Source organism: Tachysurus fulvidraco, chromosome 17 (assembly GCF_022655615.1).
Source record: "Tachysurus fulvidraco isolate hzauxx_2018 chromosome 17, HZAU_PFXX_2.0, whole genome shotgun sequence".
Taxonomy (NCBI): Eukaryota; Metazoa; Chordata; class Actinopteri; order Siluriformes; family Bagridae; genus Tachysurus; species Tachysurus fulvidraco.
Genome location: NC_062534.1, coordinates 21,746,401 through 21,767,848, shown reverse-complemented (window position 1 = coordinate 21,767,848; position 21,448 = coordinate 21,746,401). Strand labels below are relative to the sequence as shown.

The 21,448-nt window shown below is 39.2% G+C and overlaps 1 protein-coding gene across 2 annotated transcripts in view; it reads right to left on the bottom strand.

Moving 5' to 3' along the window:
• kiaa1549la (KIAA1549-like a) overlaps positions 1–19,703 on the bottom strand; it is a 73,593-nt gene extending 53,890 nt beyond the window's left edge. The window contains exon 1 of one of the 2 annotated variants that reach the window (XM_047802630.1): positions 19,138–19,703. In XM_047802630.1, the coding sequence (XP_047658586.1) occupies positions 19,138–19,294 (157 nt within the window). In that variant the 5' untranslated portion in view covers positions 19,295–19,703. The remainder of the gene's footprint in view (positions 1–19,137) is intronic. The other variant, XM_027136018.2, reaches the window with a different exon arrangement.
• Between the last annotated feature and the right edge of the window lie 1,745 nt (positions 19,704–21,448).

Genomic DNA, 21,448 nt, shown 5'->3' with positions numbered 1-21,448 from the left:
TGCTGAAGAGGAGCAAAGCACACACACGTACGCTTCGGCTCAGGACGACGTCACCGCCAGTGTCCTACAGACTGCATTACTACAACAGCGAGGACATTTTAGTATGCTGACCCCAGCACCGAGAAGATTTATAATGCCTTTAATGGCTCCTGGAGCAGTCATGGGTTTCAAATGAGGCACCCGATCCGAGCCAATCAAACGCTACTGCCAGGCACAGCAGAGTGATTCCATTGGCTGACTTGTTTCCACACATCAAGCTGCATCCAGATCTCTGGCAGGATCTATAAATAATCAAGGACACTGCGTAATTCTTTAAATTCCTGCTAATGATCTTGTGAAAAAAACAAGAAGATTCTCCAAACCAAGTGCTCATAGTGTACTGATGTATCTAAGGATCTGTCAAATGGCAAGGCCTGCAGCTTTAACAGGATAGAGACAGGTGGTGATGGGGGATGATGGGTAAAGGGCCAAAACCAGTAAAAGTCCATGAGAAGGCCATGCACGAAAAGGCTAAGCATGGTATCGCAACCATTCCAACAGGATGTCTATTCATAGGTCCCCATCTGCTTTTAACTGTGTCTTCATGGGGCATTGACAGCCGTCCACCTGTCTTTCATCAGAGACAAGCCACTCGAGATGCTTTAATCAAAAGTGAAAAACGAAGGATCGCTTTATTTCCGTTCTGTTTCTAATCACAAAAAAATGTATTCCAATTAAATTCCCAAATCGGCTGAAACACGTTGTTCCGTCTCTAAACCACGAGCGAAGAAGATTACAGTGTCATCGTTCTAGCGAGAAGATTAAACGTCCTCGTGCACAGCCAAACGTCCTTTAAGTTAACTCTCATCTTCCTTTTTACTGCAGAAAGAACGATCTCAAAGTGCAATATTAATGTCAATTTAATGCAATGGGAAAAAAAAGGGATCAAATGCAGAGAATTCACGCTGTGGCTTCGCGTAACTTGGGTCGAGTCGACAGACGCTGAACCGTGAGGGTAGAAGCCGAGATAAATTTAGTTGAAAAAAAATCACAGTATTAGGTTGAACAAGTTGAAGCTCAAGGCGTAGGCCGGACAGACACAGGATGAATCGCTGATGATCCCTGATGATGACTAGCGCCACTGTGCCTTTAGTAGTCTGATTCGCCGTTAGTCACCTCAGACAAAGCTTTATACTATTTTTACACTTACGTAAGAGACGGCTTTTCTGCCACACAATAAGATTTGCTGTGCGGCATTTTCGCACTGAAGAAATAATAGTCTGTTTGGGATGTAGGTCTTATATAAGTTGCTAAAAAAAGGTCTTGTATGACAGTCAGGGGCTGATCTATAGGGTATGTGCTTACTACTCTAATTGCCTCCTCACCTTTGCAGCCTCTAGTCAAGACTCAAGAAGCTTTTATTGCAGTTTTGATCACATATGGCTGGTTCAGTACACAAGTTCCTCCAGGACCACGGTACATACACTAGCCTGTACTACACAAAGATGGTGTGTGACGATAAAAAAGTGACGTGACATATGGCTAAGTATAGTGACCCATGCTCAGAATTCGTTCTCTGCATTTAACCCATCCAAAGCGCACACACACACACACACACACACACACACACACACACACACACACACACACACACAGCAGTGAACACACACACAATGAACACACACCCAGAGCAGTGGGCAGCCATTTATGCTGTGGTGTCCGGGGAGCAGTTGGGGTGTCGGTGCCTCGCTCAAGGGCACCTCAGTCGTGGTATTGCCAGTCCGAGACTCGAACCCACAACCTTAGGGTTAGGAGTCAAACTCTCTAACCATTAGGCCACGACTTCCCCCCAGTGTATTGATAATAAACAATACACTGTTTAGTAACGAATAAAAAAACTGGTTATTAAGGGTAATAGAGTATGACTGTTTCTCGATTATAAAAAAAAAAACAGTCACAGATCAGTTGTGTATTTCTGCTGTAAAAGAGGAATAAAACACGACAGGTCATGGCTGATTTAGGCAAATAATCAACTATAGTGTTTTTGAATCATACCACATCTCGGTTATTTCTTATAACAGCGTCACATCTGTTTTTTTTTGTTCCTGACTTAGTTACTTAGGGCAAAGCTGTATACATTTCTCCCAGTTATATAAGACGGGTCATGTCTGTGGGGCTATAATTTTAATGGTTAACATGGTTAAATTTGGACAGAGTGGCAGGAGGTAGCAGCTTGCTACTTTAATTGGCATCTCGCTTCCATGATCCTTAAAACATGACGCAAGTTTTATGCACTCGTACTGCAAAAAGATCACTTTTTACCTAGTTACCAAGTCATTTCTACTAAATGCACCTAAGATGAATAAGTAAGGATCTAAATAGTCGTGTACAAAGTTCGACAATATATAAGCATCACCTGGTCTATTTATAGTCTGATCTTAAGTTTTCTTTTGGTTCTCTTTGGGCTCCTCGCAAGCAGATACACTAATTTGCCCTAGGTGTGTAAATAAGTGTGTATTTAGGTCGTTGCGCTTCCATAGTGCTCCTCTACACGGACATGTCCGTCTCACACGTCCGTCAGGTGTCCGTTAAACACTCGTTTACCGTGTCGTCGTTCTGCACTTTTACTGTTCCTACATATAACACACCTGCACGTTTAATGCATCATTGTATGCACATTATCTGTCGTCACGACATAATTCCATGTGGTATTTCTATTCCACACTGCTTTTATATTGCACATCGTATTCTATCACTTCTCCTCGTTTCTTAGATATCTATTTATTCTATTTTTAACTTCTTCATTTTAGATTATTTATTAATATATGCAGAGGAAGAGCAGACCAGGTTTTCATTTCACTGCAATATATATAACCGTGTATGTGACAAATAAAATGTGTGTGTGTTAGTGTGTGTGTGTTGTTGTGCAATGGACTGGAATCCAGGGTGTATTCCCACCTCGCAGCCAGTGTTCCAACTATTTTTAAGCGTAAAGAACCCTCTGGAGAAGCATGAAATCTTTAAATCTCTTCCGAGCTGAAACAGTTCTACTAAGAATCATCCAAACAATCCTCGAGGCACCTTTTATTCTTGAAAAATTCGCTCTAAAAACAAAGCCAGCCGCCATGTCAACTAACAACCGACAGCTGAAGGCGAAAATCACGAGGATTCACAAAGTCCAGAAATGAACGCAGACCCACCGAGCGGTTCTTCCGCTTCACACTGAAGAGATTTCGCTCGTAATATACGTCGTTCATTTGTTTGACGTGTGTGAGGTATAAAGCAACACGGCAGCTCAGCCGTCACCGTTCTGAGGAAAGAGTACGAACAGACGATGCGATTCAAAACCCAGAGCTTCCGTTATGTCCCACACACAAAATCTACAAACCGCCCCCGTGAGCATTTTCAGATAAAGGAAAGGTGGAAAAGAAGGAAAAGAGGAAGAGATCACGTCTCGGTGGGATTCTGTGGTGACAGCGCTGGGAGCAGTCTGAAGAGCTCGGCGATTATAAAGCGTAGGCCTGAAGCTTTGATCGCTATCTGCGTTTCCAGCCTCACACCAGCTCACTGTGTCACATACTGACAGCTCCTAAATCCACTCAATCCACTATTCCTGCCTGATCTAACTATCCTGGGTTTTTTTTTGTTTGTTTGTTTTTATACAACCTCTCCTGTCATTAACAGGCAATAACAACACAGCTATTAGCTCGCTGTCATGATTCCTGCAGCAGTGACAAGAAGCGGCAGAAAAACAGGCTGCTAGATTAAATGGATGCTAATCTACAAGCCTGGATTCGGTACGTTCCTCAAAGCAGGCCCAAGGTGCAGATCTGCCACTAGATATCCTCATTCTACCAACCGAAACGCCACCATAACTCTAGTATTTACCTCAGAACATTACAAGAAAGCATAATAACTGTGGTTTGATCTCGTCCTGGGTTTTCATTTAAATATTAAATCAGCATTTCGGCATTACGGACTCGGAAGAATTTTCGCTTCTGCCGTAGCCGAACATAAGCGAGAGTCTTAGAGAGAATAATTAGCCCTGCAGGGAAGAATGTACTTGTTTGACCGTATTTACACCCAATTATTTCCTGACTGTTATATCTGGAATGTGTAAGGAATAATATACAACAGGGTGCGCTTATTTTCCTAAACGTAAAGTGTTTAATACCACGTACTCTACAGGAATTAGTCAAAGATTCCAATTCCTTTTAATTCATTCAAGAAATCCATATTTTTTCATTTATATATTATAAAAATAACTTCATCCATCAATACACCCATCTATTACAAATGTACAGGCATATTTTATTGTTATTACATAGAAACACTTCCAGGTTTGAAGTCTACACCACGTGTGATCCCATTCTGTCAAATTTCAAGATGACACGGTTCAGAAAAACCTCCAGAGCACCTTTGTGACACACACATACGCATGTACGTATCATTCAGATGCATAGTTGTAATGCGTGTAGTCTGTGTGAAAGGAAAACTGCATTTTGCCTGTAATTACACGCTGTCTCTTTTCTTGCCGTGTCTGGCGAAACAGTGCTATGAAATATTGAAGAGGTTGGAAAACAGGGTTGGATAAACAAGCCTGCCCGCCTGAGCCTCTCTCATCGACGCAACCTCTCCAGCAGATATCTGAAGTATCGCTGATTGGATAAAGGTGGTCATGTGACTTGCTGGCAGGCCTTTCAATAGGTCATGCAGTGCCAGCTGAGTCTGGATGCAGAGCGCAGCGTGAGTGTGACGACTACAGCAAATCGTCAGCACCGAGTTAAGGAAACGCTTTAGGGAAACAAGCATGAACACACACACACACACACACACACACATGGTGGAATAACACACCATAACTCAAGCCAGCAAGGAACAGTGTGCATATGCTGCTTGAGTCTACAAATCACCATACGGTGGACGTGAGGCTTCGGGGCATGTGAGATGTGAGCGTCCCTGTGTAATGCTGCTCACACCATGATTTATTGTCTTATTTTGTCTAAACTTTGATGGCACCCGAGCAGACGCTAGATAAGACGTCAGAGTGCTAACGCAGCAGAACGGAGCACTGCGACATTTCATGCTCCGTGGTCCATCAATCCTCCCTAACGCACCTGTGTCCCTTCAACTATCTCCCATCATGCCTTTAAACTCAGGGACTCTACTGTACCTCAGGAACGTGGGCTATAAGTAATAAAGACATAGATCTTTGCTCAAACCTTTATCCTAAGTCTAAATAATTGGAAGCATAAGTGTTTGTTATTTCAGCTCTGCTTGCTTCTACGTGTACAATTGATAGGCTTTTAGTTGTGTTTTTTTTATTCGGCATCGGTTAATTAAATAGGCTCGGCTATGTGAGAAGTTCTCAGTTCATATCCTTTATACTGTTTGGTTGCATGCTGTATCTATATCTATTTATGGTGCAGGCATGGTTCGGCTCCGTTTGTCCCGTTTAGAGTAAGCCGTCACTGCAAATCAATACTGCGGCTCTTCTGACTGATTACCTTTATTCTCTGTAGTTTTTTCCAGATTGGCCTCTCCTCCATCCACAGGACTCCAGATGAAAATGATGTACTATAAATTGTGTGCTACAACCTTCAGAGTCTCCAGATCTCAATCTAAGGGAAGACCGATGAAGGTTTTGAAGTGATTTCTGGTACTGAACAGTGCTTTAAATCACCACCATCAACACACTAACAGCGAGAAAACAATGTTCATCTCCAGAGACTTGAAGAATCAATGCCAAGGACACATGAAGCGATTCTGACACCTTACTCACTTACATTATATTGTTTTTCCTGTAATTTGATCCCCAATGATTGTATTGTGGTTGTAAATTGATTATAAATTTGTTGTTATTTGAAAAGTCTTTATCCCTGGGAGCAAAACGAAACAAAACAGATGTGTAAGCCAATGTCGCTCTTCTAATTAACTAAAATAAGCCTACCAAACGATTCTAGCTAAATCACAGACATTCCGAATTCCACTTAGACTATAAATGTTCATGTTGTTGTTCTTCAGCCTCCTAACCCATTTAATCCGTGCTTGGGACCAGCATTGAGAGCCCAGTCACTAGGTTACTTCCCCGGGCTGTTGCAGGAGAACGTGAGATCCTGCTGCTGGATCACCAGCGACAAGTTCAGTCAAATGTACAGTACAGACCAAAAGTTTGGACACACCTTCCAAAAGTTTGGACACCCCACCTTTTCAACAGGACAATGACCCCAAACACACCTCCAGGCTGTGTAAGGGCTATTTGACCATGAAGGAGAGTGATGGGGTGCTGCACCAGATGACCCGGCCTCCACAGTCACCGGACCTGAACCCGATCGAGATGGTTTGGGGTGAGCTGGACCGCAGAGTGAAGGCAAAAGGGCCAACAAGTGCTAAGCATTTCTGGGAACTCCATCAAGACTGTTGGAAGACCATTTCAGGTGACTACCTCTTGAAGCTCATCAAGAGAATGCCAAGAGTGTGCAAAGCAGTAATCAAAGCAAAAGGTGGCTACTTTGAAGAACCTAGAATATGACATATTTTCAGTCGTTTCACACTTTTTTGTTATGTATGTATATAATTCCACATGTGTTCATTCATAGTTTTGATGCCTTCAGTGTGAATCTACAATTTTCCTAGTCATGAAAATAAAGAAAACTCTTTGAATGAGAATGTGGCCAAACTTTTGGTCTGTACTGTAAATAAAATAAAATCAGTCGGTGGTGCGTGATCGATACCCGTAGTCATGGGCGTCTGAACCATTATATATGGGTGGGACAGGACCCACCCACTTATTAAGACCAATAATATTGGACCCACCCACTTTTACTGTCTTTATTCAGCGCATATGTCTTTTTTATTACTTTTCAGAGCGCCGCCAGTCGAATCCATTCTGCTTGAGGAAAGCCCTAATAAATTAAACTCCATTCCGCGTTTTACCTACAGCATTGACCACGCTCCTGCTTCCTGAAATCCATGGGCATCGGAACCATTATATGTGGGTGGGGCAGGACACGCCCACTTTTTATGTGCTTCCGACGCTCATGCACGTGGTGGTTGATTAATGAACAGCAAACATCACAGACTATTGCTTAAACTTATAAGAAAATAATTTATATACACTTATATATTAAATTGCATTAATGAAAATAATTATAATAAATTTTATGGGTAATATGTTGCACAACCGCCTGCGACAGACAGGCACGTTTAGCAGGCGCCCTTTCTATTTACCTCAGCGTGTTAAACATGTCGCTCATTTGGGTGCAAGGCTTACTGTTTACATTATGCATTTACAAATACATTTTGCATTGTGTGTTAAGGGTTCTAATTTACGATTCACTTTAAAATATTGCCTTTTCTTCAGAAAATAATTAAATGTAATAATTGCAGTATATATGGTTTAGATTGTTATACCACTAACTGTTCAAAGTACTGTTTGCTACTGCATTAATACTTTTTAAGGTTTCTTGTGTTTTCATTTTTCATCCAGTAATATGGGCATTTTTGTATTTCTTTGTCAGAAACAAATAAATCTTAATAACTAAGCGAGTTGTATACATTCTTTAGTTTTAAAGGTAGAAAAGAACACAGATATCGGATCGGTATCGGCCGATAACGGCAAACACAGGTATCGGAATCGGATCGGAAGAGAAAAAGTGGTATCGGTACATCCCTAGTATTGATTCGGTACATCGGTCCGATCAAATTTTCATCAAGTACATGGGTGAGAGAAAGTGCTGAAGAGAGATTTCCTGCCAAACATTTTTGCCAGAAACACATCAATTGACACAAATTCCCCGAGGCAGCACAGGTGATCGCAGTCGCATTAAAAGTGAATGAGAGCTCGCACTTTCCTCCGGCTCTGTTTCTCTATCTATCCGCTCCTCTCTTTCCTATGTCTTTGTCCCGCTCTGTTGTAGACCTGCCCGTATCCCTGAGCCTAGCCGACCCTGTACAGAAAGAGCTCAGGAATTGTAGCCTTTTCAGACGAGGTTTTGTGCACTGATCAGTGACACCAATGTTTTCTGGTGGCCAAGAAATTACAGTCCCATTTTTCCAATTCTTCTTTCGCTGGCTTGTGGGATTTTATTATTTTTGGATATAAATCAAGATCCTGGCAGCTGTATGGATGAGGAGGAGGAGTTGGCTGGCCGAGCTCATAAATGGAGCAAAATATGATCTGTTTTATTCATTGTGATTTAATGAATGACGTCGAGTGTGCGGCTCAAGGCGTGAAAGTTCACAGAGAAGCAGCCGAGAACTCCATTTTGCAGACATGAGGAACAGGAACAAATCTGAGCAGGAAAGTGATGTGACAACACACCAACAGAAGCGAACCCAAAAACTAATTTCCTTACATAACGGCTGCAATGAGTTTTCTTCGACAGCTCAGAGCTTCAACTACATTCTGTTTAAAATAATTACAATGTTAGGTTCTGAAATGAGAACACACACACACACACACACACACACACACACACACACACACACACAACAATACATCAGCACTCATACTCACACTGCCAGTCAGCTTCGGTTCAGAGTTGGTGCAGAATTTTTATATTAACTATTTTTCATTATAAAAAAGATATGAAAATGTTAAATAAACGTATCCTTAGAGCTCATTATTATATCCTTATTGATAACTACTTTTTTTATCATTTTGAAAACATGTTAAATATTTTAAATACGTTTTTAATAGTTTGTACAGAATTAAAAATTGTACCCCCTTTTTAGATGTTTAATAACCAGGTATCAATAAAATTTTTAAAAATGTGAAAAACATTTTTTTGTGTATTTATTTATTTATTTGTTTGTTTGTTTGTTTATTTATTTATTTGTTCAACTTTATATTTTGCTTCGCACAGAATATTTATTTTCGCTGTTTTGTTTTCTGTCAAATTATCTTTTTTTTTTTTTTGCAAATGTTCAATAAATATATCATTACTTATATGATTATATCGACACTGTATCTCATAATTCCTATATAATATAAAATATGTTTATCTAAGAAATATATTCTGAAAAGAATCACATTAAATAATGCATTTTTTTATCATGTTGCAATTAAAAAATACTCCCGGTGTTAAGCCCCGCCCATAGAGCAAATCAGACTCCGCCCACCTTGAACATGATCTAATCAGACTTCCGAACAGTGTAGCATCCGAATGCAATTTCATTACTGTGCTGTTCGTAGACATTTAATCCAAAAGAGTTTATCTTAAGCTCTTGATCTCTCAGAAAGACCAAATAATTAATAAATAAATAAATAAATAAATAAATAAATAAATAAATAAATAAATAAATAAATAAATAAAAACATTTATTAAATAGAATGCAGGCTCTGAGTGAAGGATAATGAAATAAATGAAATGAAGCCTGGGTCCAGAGATGCGCCATCATCATCGCTGTCTGTTTGGTAAAAGGTGAAATGAGAACAACCTTTTCGAAGTTGTTTGCCAGAACCCTATCAGCTGATCTAATCCAGCATTAGCATGTACACGTGAGGAGAAAATGGCAGGCTTATGCTGAAGCAGATGTCCCAGAATAAGGCAGGTGGCGGACAAACTGATCCAAATAAGGTACAAAACAGTGAGGGTTATTCCATGGCTTTTCTTTTTTTCTTCTTCCAGGAAGCATTTCCAGTGTGAATAAAATAAATCCGTATACATATCTTAGTATCGTAGCATTTAATTTATGAAGATACAGTACCAACCTCTTAGGCACATTAGGCAAATTTGGAGCAGCTTATTTATGTATTTATTCATTGATCAGATCCATTAGAGCTTGGTGTTCTGTGGACTTTCCATCCACCCAATCCAACCTACTCAGATTGCGTTAAACTGGAGATTTTAAAATATTTCATGCTACGTTTTAAAAAGAATATTTTTAAGTTTTTGAGATTTACATTTGCAATTCTAGTGAGCGCTAAACTGGCCAACAACATTGAATTTGTTTAGATATGATGGCCATTGCACTAAAGTACCATTACAAAATCCAAACGGTGACACGAGTCGGATTAATACCTCATCGTTCTTTCTGTTTTCCCTCCCTTGAAGTTAATAAGACAAAAAAAAAAAAGAAAAATGCAGATTTCTGGCAAACCATAAAAAATTAAATTAAATTAAATTAAATTAAATTAAATTAAATTAAATTAAATTAAATTAAATTAAATTAAATTAAATTAATAGCCATCTCCACTAAGAAACCTTTAATATTTCAAAAAATTATAAATTTTTTGACCAAGAAACGATTTGTTTGTTATTATTAGACATTTATTATTAAATTATTAAAAGTATTGCATTGCTCTACTGTAATCCAATCATATGCCTACTAGCTGGAACTACAGTCAGATCTAAAAAAAAAAATTAATCCACACCATCTGACCAATCAGAATCGAGAAATCGCAAACGCCGCACTACGTATATAAATCCTTTATTGCCGCAACATGAATTTTACCTATAGGGTAATAGAGTAAAGATTAATAACCCGTTCAAATTTATTCAACATCATCAGCTCTTGTGATCACCTTCAAGATGTAATTACACTTGTTCTGGCGAACAATCTGGGTGCTGTGGGCTTCTATTAAATATGCGAGAAATGTTCCATGCATCGCTTTAGCGCTGTTATCTCGACGACTGCCAAAGCGCATCGATTCGCAACATTAATAAAGATGCCTTTTCATCCTAATGCCAGAGCCAAGGTGATAGAAAGGTGATGGGGAGATTAAATGCTGTGAGACAGAAGTGTGCAGTTACATGAGTTAGTAAATAAGTCCATGTCGGTGGCACTGAAGAATTCCTGCAATCGTACATTGCAGGAGAGGAAGAGCATGAAGATTTCGTAATATTATTACCTCAGGATCTAATATCTATAGTTTAGTACTGATATAACTGCAGTTCCAGGAAACATTAAGTGAAGTTTTTTTGTAATATTGTGATAACTGTGCCGCTAATCTGTTTACATGCTAACATGCTAACTACTGTGTTAGATTGTAGTAGCAGTGCCTGGGCTTAAGAAAGATGGTAAAAAAGGTCAATATCTTAGCGTGTTTGCCTCACGTCTCAAGGCATGGAGGTTTTAATCCTGCCTCCATCATGTGTGTGTGTGTGTGTGTGTGTGTGTGGAGTTTGCATGTTCTCCCTGTGTTTCAGGTGGGTTTTCTCAAAGTTCTCCTGTTTCCTCCAGTACAAAGACGTGTTGTTGGGTGAAGGACATCTCTAAGTGTATGTGATTGTGCCCTGGGACATGCTGGGAACCTGCCACTGGGTGTCACAGAAAATTGTGCCCAGAGTCCCCTGGGACAGGAACGGAAAAGAAGACCAGATTTTCAATGCGGTCTCAGAGTCTATGACTGCACAAACTTCTGCTACATAACATCCAGCTATTTTCAGTATAAATAAAAACAAATTAATTAATTAAAAAAAAAAAAAAAAAAGCAAGACATGGCTGATTGGCTGACAGACATGGTCGTACGCACAGAAACCCATCGAAAACGGAGGATAAGACGAGCGCATCGTCTGTGTGTCAGTGCGCAGGCCTAATCAACTTTCCCATGGACAAATGCTCTAATGAAGCATGGCTGCGTCAGGACATGGAGCATGTCAGCTGTGAAATGGTCACTCAGGGAAGCGGATGTTTGATGAACAGCCTGTAGCTGTCACCGGAGCACCGCTGAATGGCCGGAGGGAGAGTAATTACAAAAAGAGAGTAAGAGACTTTCTAAAATTAAGACAAGGCCATTAGGAGGTTAAATTCTGCTCTAGTGAAAATCGCTCTTTATACGCAGAAACCAGTCGGGTTGGAGATTAGACCAAACTGCTGCTCGCAGTCTTTCCAGTCAGTTGCTCTCCCTTTGGATGACATAAATCATAAACGATTTGTACACGATTAAAAAAAAACTTTTTTGGGTGTTTAATTAATCCTGGCTCTACATAATTGTCGTTTCAGTCAGTTGCTTTCACACCAGTGAGAAAAAAGGGTCAGTCGTTCTGCACCTCAGCAGGTATTGTTATCTTTCACAGCTTTCTAATCTGCCATGTAGCTGACAAGCCTTTCGCTGATATCCAACATCCTCAACATTTTTTAATCTGAGTGCCGCATTTCGCTCTCATTACACCACGCTCTTCCGTGATGTTCGGTGTTTTGCCGCCTGATGCTCCCTACCTACCGAGTGTGAAATCCTCCCCTTTCCAGGGTTGTAGGCAGTCAAAGGTTTAGAAAGACAATAACCCTGGGTTCAGAGCAGTGTAAACATCCCTAAAACGCACTGAAACAGTGGGTTGTTTTGTCATAAAATAGAAGATCCAATCAGATACCAGATATGCAATTATGAGCAATGAATACACCTTTACAGGGCTCTCAAGTTTTGAAGACAGGCAAGCGTGACCCCCCCCCCCCATAAATAAATAAATAAATAAAATTAAACTTAATTAAATTAAATAATGGGGGAGTAGTTGTGTTTGGTAAGGATCACTGACCACAGTTTAACCAAATACAAAGTATTCCATTTATTAATTTAATTTAAAGCTCAAGCCCAGACATTTTTAGGGTCATGATTGAGGACAATGTCCACGTCCAGAGACAAGCTGTTTCATTTTGTTCAAACCGACCATCGATAATACCCTCGCTAATGTTTTTTTTTCATTGGTTGTTGCATTAAATCTTACCCAGATACAATAGTGCTATTTTCTGATTGGCTATTGAGTAGCCTCTTCTTTTGATTGGCTGATAAGTGTCAGGCTCGACTAAGCGCGTGCTTGATTCCTGCCCGGTTCCATAGAGACAGCGGTGCGGACAGATACATTTTGGGCGCTGCGGTGTATTAAATATATGATAAATTGTCAAAATGTTTTTCTGCGTGAGAAATACGATGTGTGGCGGGAGAGCGTGACAAAAGACCGAAAGAACCGATGTGCTTGGATGTTCCTAGTTAGCTTGGTCATATAATTTAATTTCTTCATTTGCATAAAACCTTTAATAAAAATGAAATAAGTGAAACCCACAATGATGTGCTGCTACTTTTATCTGCTGCTGTTTCTTTTTGCTTGTTAAAAAAAATTCAAATAACAAATGATCCTAAATCTTTTCAGACATTTTCCCCTGATTATGTATTTCCAAAACTTTTGTTTTAATCTTTTTGTAATTCAAGTACGATGAAAAGAGAAAAAAAAGAAATGGCTTTTATACCAATATATATGATATATTTCTGATCTCTATATATTTACGGGTTTACGAATGAGTCCCATTAAATTGCAGACTTCTCTCAAACATGAAGCCTGATATTCTTACTGAAAAGCTATTTCATCTGGAGGTCCGGATGCAAACCCGGATGCAGGATTATGCTGTAAAAATACTTTAGCACACCAAGACGATCATGAATTAAAAATCCTGGCCATAAGTGACTGATGTAGTGACTGCAGTGTTGTGTAACAGAACACGAACCCTCTGTAGCACGTCCTTTCTTACAGCTCTTCACCGGAGCTGGATGAAATCCACAATGCGCTGGGTTTTCATTTCATTCGCAGACATTTCATTTGACCTCTCTGAAGTACCGAGCCCTAAAGGGTCCCAATGAGATTTCTCCAAATCTTACAATAAATAGCTCTCAACTGTAAGGTTCAATATAATAAAGTTATTTTGAATTAAAGTGTAAAAGGGTTCTGGTTTAGGCTACAAGTTAAATATTACACTCAGGCTTGCTGGAGTAGCTGGAAACTCAACTACGTTGTGTCCTAAATGACGTATTAAACTCACACTATGCACTATGTACTCTAACGTCTTGCGCGTGAATGTTACAAGGGTCAGATCACCTCGACGTATTTTTTACTAACCAGACCGTGTAAGCCGTTACCCGGTCGATGGCGAACGACGTCAAATGCATGTAATGAATTTTTAAAATGTTGTAAAGATAAAATAAATCACATAATGTCGGCGAATTTAAAAGATGCTCGTAATACGTCTTGTCCGACAGTGTTGTCGCCTGGTAGCCCAAGCTGTGAGTGTCCAATATCGTGAACACACTACACACTATTCAAGCTACACATTGGTGTAGAATAGTGCATACAGTAAGTATGCGATTTGAGACGCACTTTGTCATAATGCAGCTGAAATAGAATTGCAGCCTGACCCGTGTGTCTATAGTAACAATGTCCGGTGCTGTGCGAGAGGCTGAATATAGCACAGAGTGGACAGGTGACAAAGCATCGAATTAAACAAGGATCTATTCTGTGGTATATCTGGCAACAAGTTAAACCTAATCACTGGTCTGTCCACACACACACACACACACACACACAGGGGCACGGGAGAAAAGAAAAAAATCAACCGGCACAGTTCATCATTGTCATTCTGATAATACACTCAGTTCTCTCCTCTCAAGGAGGGAAAAAAATGTTAGGCAGATCAGTTCCCATGGCAACACAGCACAGTAGGCTCGCTGTTGACTCACTGGAGCATCACTATGGAGGCTTTGAAGGAAACCAACGGCCGTGTTTCCAGGAAGACACACACAGACACACACACACACACACACACACACACACAGCCGGTATGGTGACGAGGTGAATAATGTATAAACAAACCTGGCTGCTCTGCTTTAAGCTCTGCAGTGCAGGATCAGCTCTTCAAATCTGACACAGTTCTGATGTTGTACATATGACACCATGTAGCATTAGCATTAAAGATTGTGCAGTCCCATGGTGTAAGTTAATCGACAACAATGCAACACTATTCCTCCAAATATTCCATCGAACCACTTGTAGGCTCGAATCGAGTTCTATGCCATGGAAATCCTTCTAGGTTTGTGTACACGTAAAATATTTCGTAAACGTCTTAACTACCGCTCTAATGTAGGCTAAGCTTAAGCTTTCATAACCCCAAGGCAAAGGATTATGTAAATCAAGACGGACTTTTTGCATCATAAAAGAAAACCAGTATCGAAATTCACACATTAAAATGATATGCAAGTAAAACTAGGTTATTGAAACTAGGATAATTAAATATCACGTTTGCGTTTCATTAGAGACATCGTTACAGAAGTTCTGGTCTACTTGAAGAACAGATCGCTGTGCTAGTGAGACCGGATCGGATCTAAAGATACGCACAGATACTCTGCCAAAAAACAGGAGCCGGAGCTGATACATGCGCTGGTGAAGAATGTGTTAGTGAAGGATGCGTGAATGAACTTGGATGCTCTGCAAAAGAAAAAAAATAAGTAGAACCGGTCCAAATTAAGTGTGCAGCATTCCCTTTTCAAAATGATACAGGGCTCTATCAAGACCTGAAACCCATCGAATTTATTTTAACTTCATTTGTACGTGTGTAGTGCTTGTAACAGTCAGACTCCAAGCTATTGATGGTTAAGGGCCTTGCTTAGGGGCCAAACAGTGGCAGTTTGGTAGACCTGAGATTCAAACTCACAACCTTTTGACCCCACCTTAACCTCTAGGCTACCACATCCACCTTCTAGTTTATTTGTAGAGTGCTTTAGGCTCATATCAGGAGTCATCCTCATCTGGGTGACACCGGAGAATGCGATTATATATCATTTACCTTCTATAACTGTGTATTATATAGTAGAATCAAAGTAAAGGTGTAGAAGACGGTAGTGAGAGCAGATCTGCTGTATGGGTTAGAGACTGTAGCAGTGAGGAAAAGACATGAGGCAGAGATGGAGGTAGCGGAGATGAGGATGTTGAGGTTATCTTTAGGAGTGACGCGGATGGACAGGATTATGGACGAGGACATCAGAGGGACAGCTCAGGTTGGCTGTTTTGTGGACAAGATCAGAGAGACTAGATTGAGATGGTTTGGACATGTACAGAAGAGGGAGATGGTTATATTGGTACAAGGATGTTGGAGATGGTGCTGCAGATAAGAGGTCAAGAGGAAGGACAAAGAGGAGATATACAGTATGGATGTGTTAAATGAGGACATGAGTGCGAGAGTAGAGGATGACGAGGATAGAGTTAGGTGGAAACAGACGATTCGCTCTGACCGCGACCCCTATCAGGAAAAGACGAAAGAAAAAGAACTGTGTACTATATGATCAAAAAGTGCAGTTAATGTATGTAAGCGTGAAATTAATTTTAGTTTCAACATGAAGAAGTCTACCGTGTCCAAGTTATCAGCTGTTCAGTGATGGAAACAAGTGCAAAACTGTTCGTAAACCAACTGTACGTTACGAACAAAACTGTACCGTTATGTAACTTTGAAAACTTTGCTGTGATGAAATTAGGAACAGACTTTAAGAAAGACAAGAGGCAGACTCACAGATAGTGGGACTATAAATCATTACAGTATATATGTATAAAAATAAACAGCACTAAGTGTCAGATTGTGGGATGAGCTCAAGACAAGCTTTATCATTACAGCAGCAGTCTTTAGGTACGAATCTACAGTATCCATGTGACATCGTTTTAATAATCCTGCAGCCTTTCTTCAGCCTTCTGCTGCTGCGGTAAGTGAAATGTCACAGACGTGACTGCAGCCAAAGCTGGTGTGGTGTGTTCTGGGTTCATTTAGTAGATCTGTGTCAAAGGTTACGTTTACAGAAGTTCAATATGGCCTCAGAGAAGTGCTTTATTGTCTAAATTACTCTGTTAATTGCGTTTTTTTAACAGACATTTTTGTGTTTATTAGAAGAATTCCAGCATATATACTGTATTCTAGTAGTGTGACAAAAATATCATACCATGATATAAAGGTTTGTAAGCCAACTGTTACTAAATGAATGTCTAGAAAAGAAAAGAAAAGAAAAAAGAAGAAAAGGAAAAATATATATATGTACTTTTTTATTATTATAAATAAATCTAAATAAATACTTTCTAATCATTTTGTTTTATTTCATTTTAAAGGTTCAGTAAAAAAAAAAAAACTTTACCATTAAATCACCTGCTTTTGATACAAATATATCACTAAGCACAAATATATATAAAAAAAATAAAAATAAAATAAAAAGACTTCATGATACCTCACAGGTTCCTGTATTCCTCTTACTTTGGCAAAATTGGCAAAACAAGGCTGTTATATGATTGTTTATGTGTAGACTGTATACAAGTAGTGAGCTATAGATCCTGCTAGCAGCTAGTTCACTAGAAGTCTTCAATCTTATCCGCAAAGAGGCAAATAGTGTGGCAATGGAGCACTGCTTTATCAGGTCATCTTATACCCCGATTAACTGTCAAGTTAAACCTAACCCTAACCCTAACCCTACAGCATGTATCCAGCCTGAAAACTCCTTATACAATCTAAAAAAAAACGACATTTTATCCTGAGACAGTAAAAAAACAAGTGTGCTGCAGTAGAGAATAATAAAGAAATGAATATTAAAGGTTAATGCTAAATAATAAAATAATAATAATCTAAAAAAAAAATGGGCATGTACGGCTATCGTTTCATTTTCATTTCCACCCAAATAAAGGTAGTGAATTCTATAAATATCATCATTTTGCAGTATTACGATGATTATGTGTTGTTCACCAAGAACAAAATGCTATTATTTCACAGAACTTAGTGCTAGATCAGTTACCCTGAGGATCGTTAATATGGGATCGGTATCATGTGAATGCAAGAGACTTAATATCAGAATCTTGATATTGATGCATGCTGTAGTAACTCCATCTGTAATTGAAGATCATTTTAGCCGAGCACTTTCAAGCTCAACGTGGCTGTAGGTTGCCGATCCAACTAAGCAGGAACACACACAATTACTCAGTCAGTATCATGGTGATTAGTGTGTGATAAAACTGAACGTGAGGTTGTTATCACACGAGTGGAAGGAAAGCGTGAACTTATACTGCATTAAGAACTGTAGATGCAGGCAGTAGATGTCATGTACTGTATGTATGAGCTGGCTGAGTGTCAGTGTATTTATTACAGGTCTTTAATCCCAGCACTGGAAACTATATTCACTGCACATTTCCATGTTCCTCACCTGACTCAGCTTATGAAAGCCATGATCACCGAACAAGCTGAATCGGGGATGCGTAAGCAGCTGAAGAACAAAAACGAATACGGAAACCGCTCATAAGCAATACTTTATAATCTACATGTATATAATATTGATCATTGCCGGTGTAGATTATAGTCTTACAAATACAGGTGAAGATAATTATATCTTTGTCTTTGCTTTACATACGATAAGTGAAAAATGGCGTGGGAATGACGTGACCAACAAACCCCAGGTCAAGCTCACGTCCACAGCATCCTTTTTTTTTTTCTAGAAGCAGAAATAACCAAATAACCGTCCGAGACTGAGCTGAAAATATTCAGAATGTCCACTCAATCTGCATGATGTGCAAATCAGCAAAGCGGGAGAAGACAAGAAGACAAAGGCAGAAGCCAGAACAGATGTGCATATACACAAACACACAAACACACACATTCACACTGCACCAGTTCATCACACAAAGAAAAAGCCCATGTTGATTTTGTCCACACATGCTTTACAGTTATGTTACATACAGCATGTGGAGACTGCAGCCTCAACTCTATATTTAGTGTGCATGTGTGTGTGTTGGTGTGTGTTTGTGTGTGCCAATATACAGAAAGCAAGATGTAAATATAAATATATAAACAAATTTAAACTGTATAAAGACAGGAATAAAGACAACATTTTTATTCCATATTTATGTGGAAAATTATATTATAAAATAAAGATATGCAAGAAAAGGTTAACATTGACATTAGAATACCAATCATATTTCTAATAAATATGTGAATAATAATAATAATAATAATAATAATAATAATAATAATAATAATAATAATAATAATAATAAGATTGACTAGCGCGCAAATCCATTGTTATTTATTCTCAACACGTAGGCGCCTTTATTTCCCCCCCATGAGGAAAGGAAGTGTTTACACACACTGCAGCTATTTTATCTATTTAGCTCCAGTTAAGGTTTTTTGCTTTTTATGATTGGTTTTCAATAGCTATAAGAAATAAAACTGAAATGTACTGATAAAGAGGCTGATGCCCGACATGGCGCATTGCGCTCTTTAAGGCTGCGACTCTTTTTCCAATAAAATCACTGAATGATTCAAAAGGAGCTCAGTGCAACTGTAAACGGGGAAAAATAAATCCCAGAATGTTCTGGATTCAAACAGGTTGTCAGGAGAAGGATAAGCTTCGGGATGAGCATTGGGTCTCACCGTGTCTGGAGGATGCAGGCTGCAGGAACAGCAGTGTGATCCCTGCGCACATCACACACCGGCGCCACACCGAGCCCGGCCGCTCCGGACACCTCCTCTTCCTCCACCATCCCGTTGCTCTTCGGCTTCCCACTACGGGCACTTTTCTCGAGGCCATGTGAACGTGTTGGCGTGCGGGCCTGGACGCGCGGAAACGAAACGCGCATTGGATCAGGACGTGTCCGCTCCGGTGTGTGAGACCGAGGCTGTGTCCGAGTCCGAGTCCGAATGCGCCGGGTTTTAGATGGCCAGCATGGGAAAGTTTAAAGGCAACGTCAAGGCAGAGAGTCCGTATCGAACCGAGCCGCCTTCACGTCGAGCATCATTTCAGCGCGTAAAAAGGCGCATTTCATCCGGAACACACATACAAACACACACATGCACACATACACACACACACACACAAACACACACACGCGCGCGCGCGCCCCCGCCTCTATAAAAAAACCACCACAACGACGTGCTGCTAATAAAAATGAGAAGTGAAAGATCTCCAGTGCGCATCTGACGCGCAAATCACACAGCGGGGGCCTTTTCATTGAGGAATCGAGTGTATGAACGACTCTGAAGTGATTCAATCAGCCAAATTGATTCACAGGAGCTCAACATTACAAAAACATGTGTACGTTCTTTAAATAAATTCACCATCCTGAACATTTTATATATTCTATAATATATATTTTATATTGGTATATACAGGTACCTGTATGATTTTACGCATTGTGCTGCCGCTGCCACATGATTGGTTAATTGGACAGCTGCATAAATGAACCTTGTCTCTTTCCAGCTGTGGCTTCTTTGGAAACTAGTTACTTGATGGAGCAAAAAGAATAAAAATATTAAAGTGGTGATGACTGATATTCAATACAACAATAATCTTATTTATGTGATTATTATATGAATAACAAGCTAGCAACTAACTGTGATTTCCCCTAACATTTTATACTCTAGATCCTAGTAATTGCAAGTCAATCAATGTTGTCAAATCCAATTGTTGTTGCTTTCCTGCTCCTGTTAGGTCCTCTACACTGGTCATGTATATGATCCACACGTTCGATCAGTAAGAGCCCAGAATTCTTGCTTCTAAAACACAAGGGAACAAATTGGCTAAAACCAATGAATTAACTAAGATTAATTTCTTACCTGTTTTCATGTCTTGTCTTCTGCTTTTTTCTTTTTTTTTTCACCCCCCAGATTGAAAAATCTTCATGTCATAAGTTAGATTAGCTAATTTCCCTCTGTTCTTTCCACTCAGACCCCCCAGTGATTGGCTAATACATAAACCTTTTGTAAAAACCAAATGAAACTGGGGCATAGAAGCCCTTATTATCATCACATATACATTACAGCGGGTTTTTATCTTTACACATACTAACTGAGGAGGTTGGGGTCAAAGCACAGATATCACCAAATGTTAGCTGTGGCTACAAAAAGCAGCCTAAAATCTAGCCACTATGTTGTGACTAGTTGTTGCTATAAAAACACTTCATGATTAATCAGATTCGACAACAGCTCTGTGGTATAATATTAAATGTATTAAAGGATAAAATATTATAACACTGACATGTTGAGTAGCATCATTAGTTTCCATAACAATCGAACTTTAAACACCGATAACAAGATTTAGCATTTGGCTACAAGCTAATTTTATTGTTTCACACATTCTGTAATACTTCTAGGTAAAATATAATAAAATAAAATAGTTATAGAGAATATGTTTGAACTTAAATCCTAAAATCTTTATATTAAAAACAAAAAACAAACAAACAGAGAAAAGAACAATAGGCCTGTAGATGCTTTTAAAGCAGGATGCTAATGTTTGGAAATGTAGCTACACAAAAGATGACGTCTACATGAACAACTAAAGAATCTATTTTGTAAAATTAATATTATTGAAAACTACATGATTTCATGTATTTTTTGCACTTATTTATGTCCACTGCGGAACGAATCAGCACTCGATTCATTTATCAAGATTTGTTTAAATGAGTCAAATCGTTGAAATGAATCTTAATACACTTGACAGTAACAGTGCCCTCTGCTGGATTTAACCAGTAAACAAGCAAAACAGTACAATATACAGTTTCTTTTTTGTTTGTTTCTTAATTTCTGTCTTTCTTTTTCAATAAATAAACAAACAAATAAATAAAGCTTTATTTGATGTACAAATGATTGCATTTTGTAATCACATTTCCTTAATATGATTACATTTCTTGGCAAGTCATTTAATTTCTTAGCTGTCAGGAAATTAAAAAAAAAAACAATTGATGAA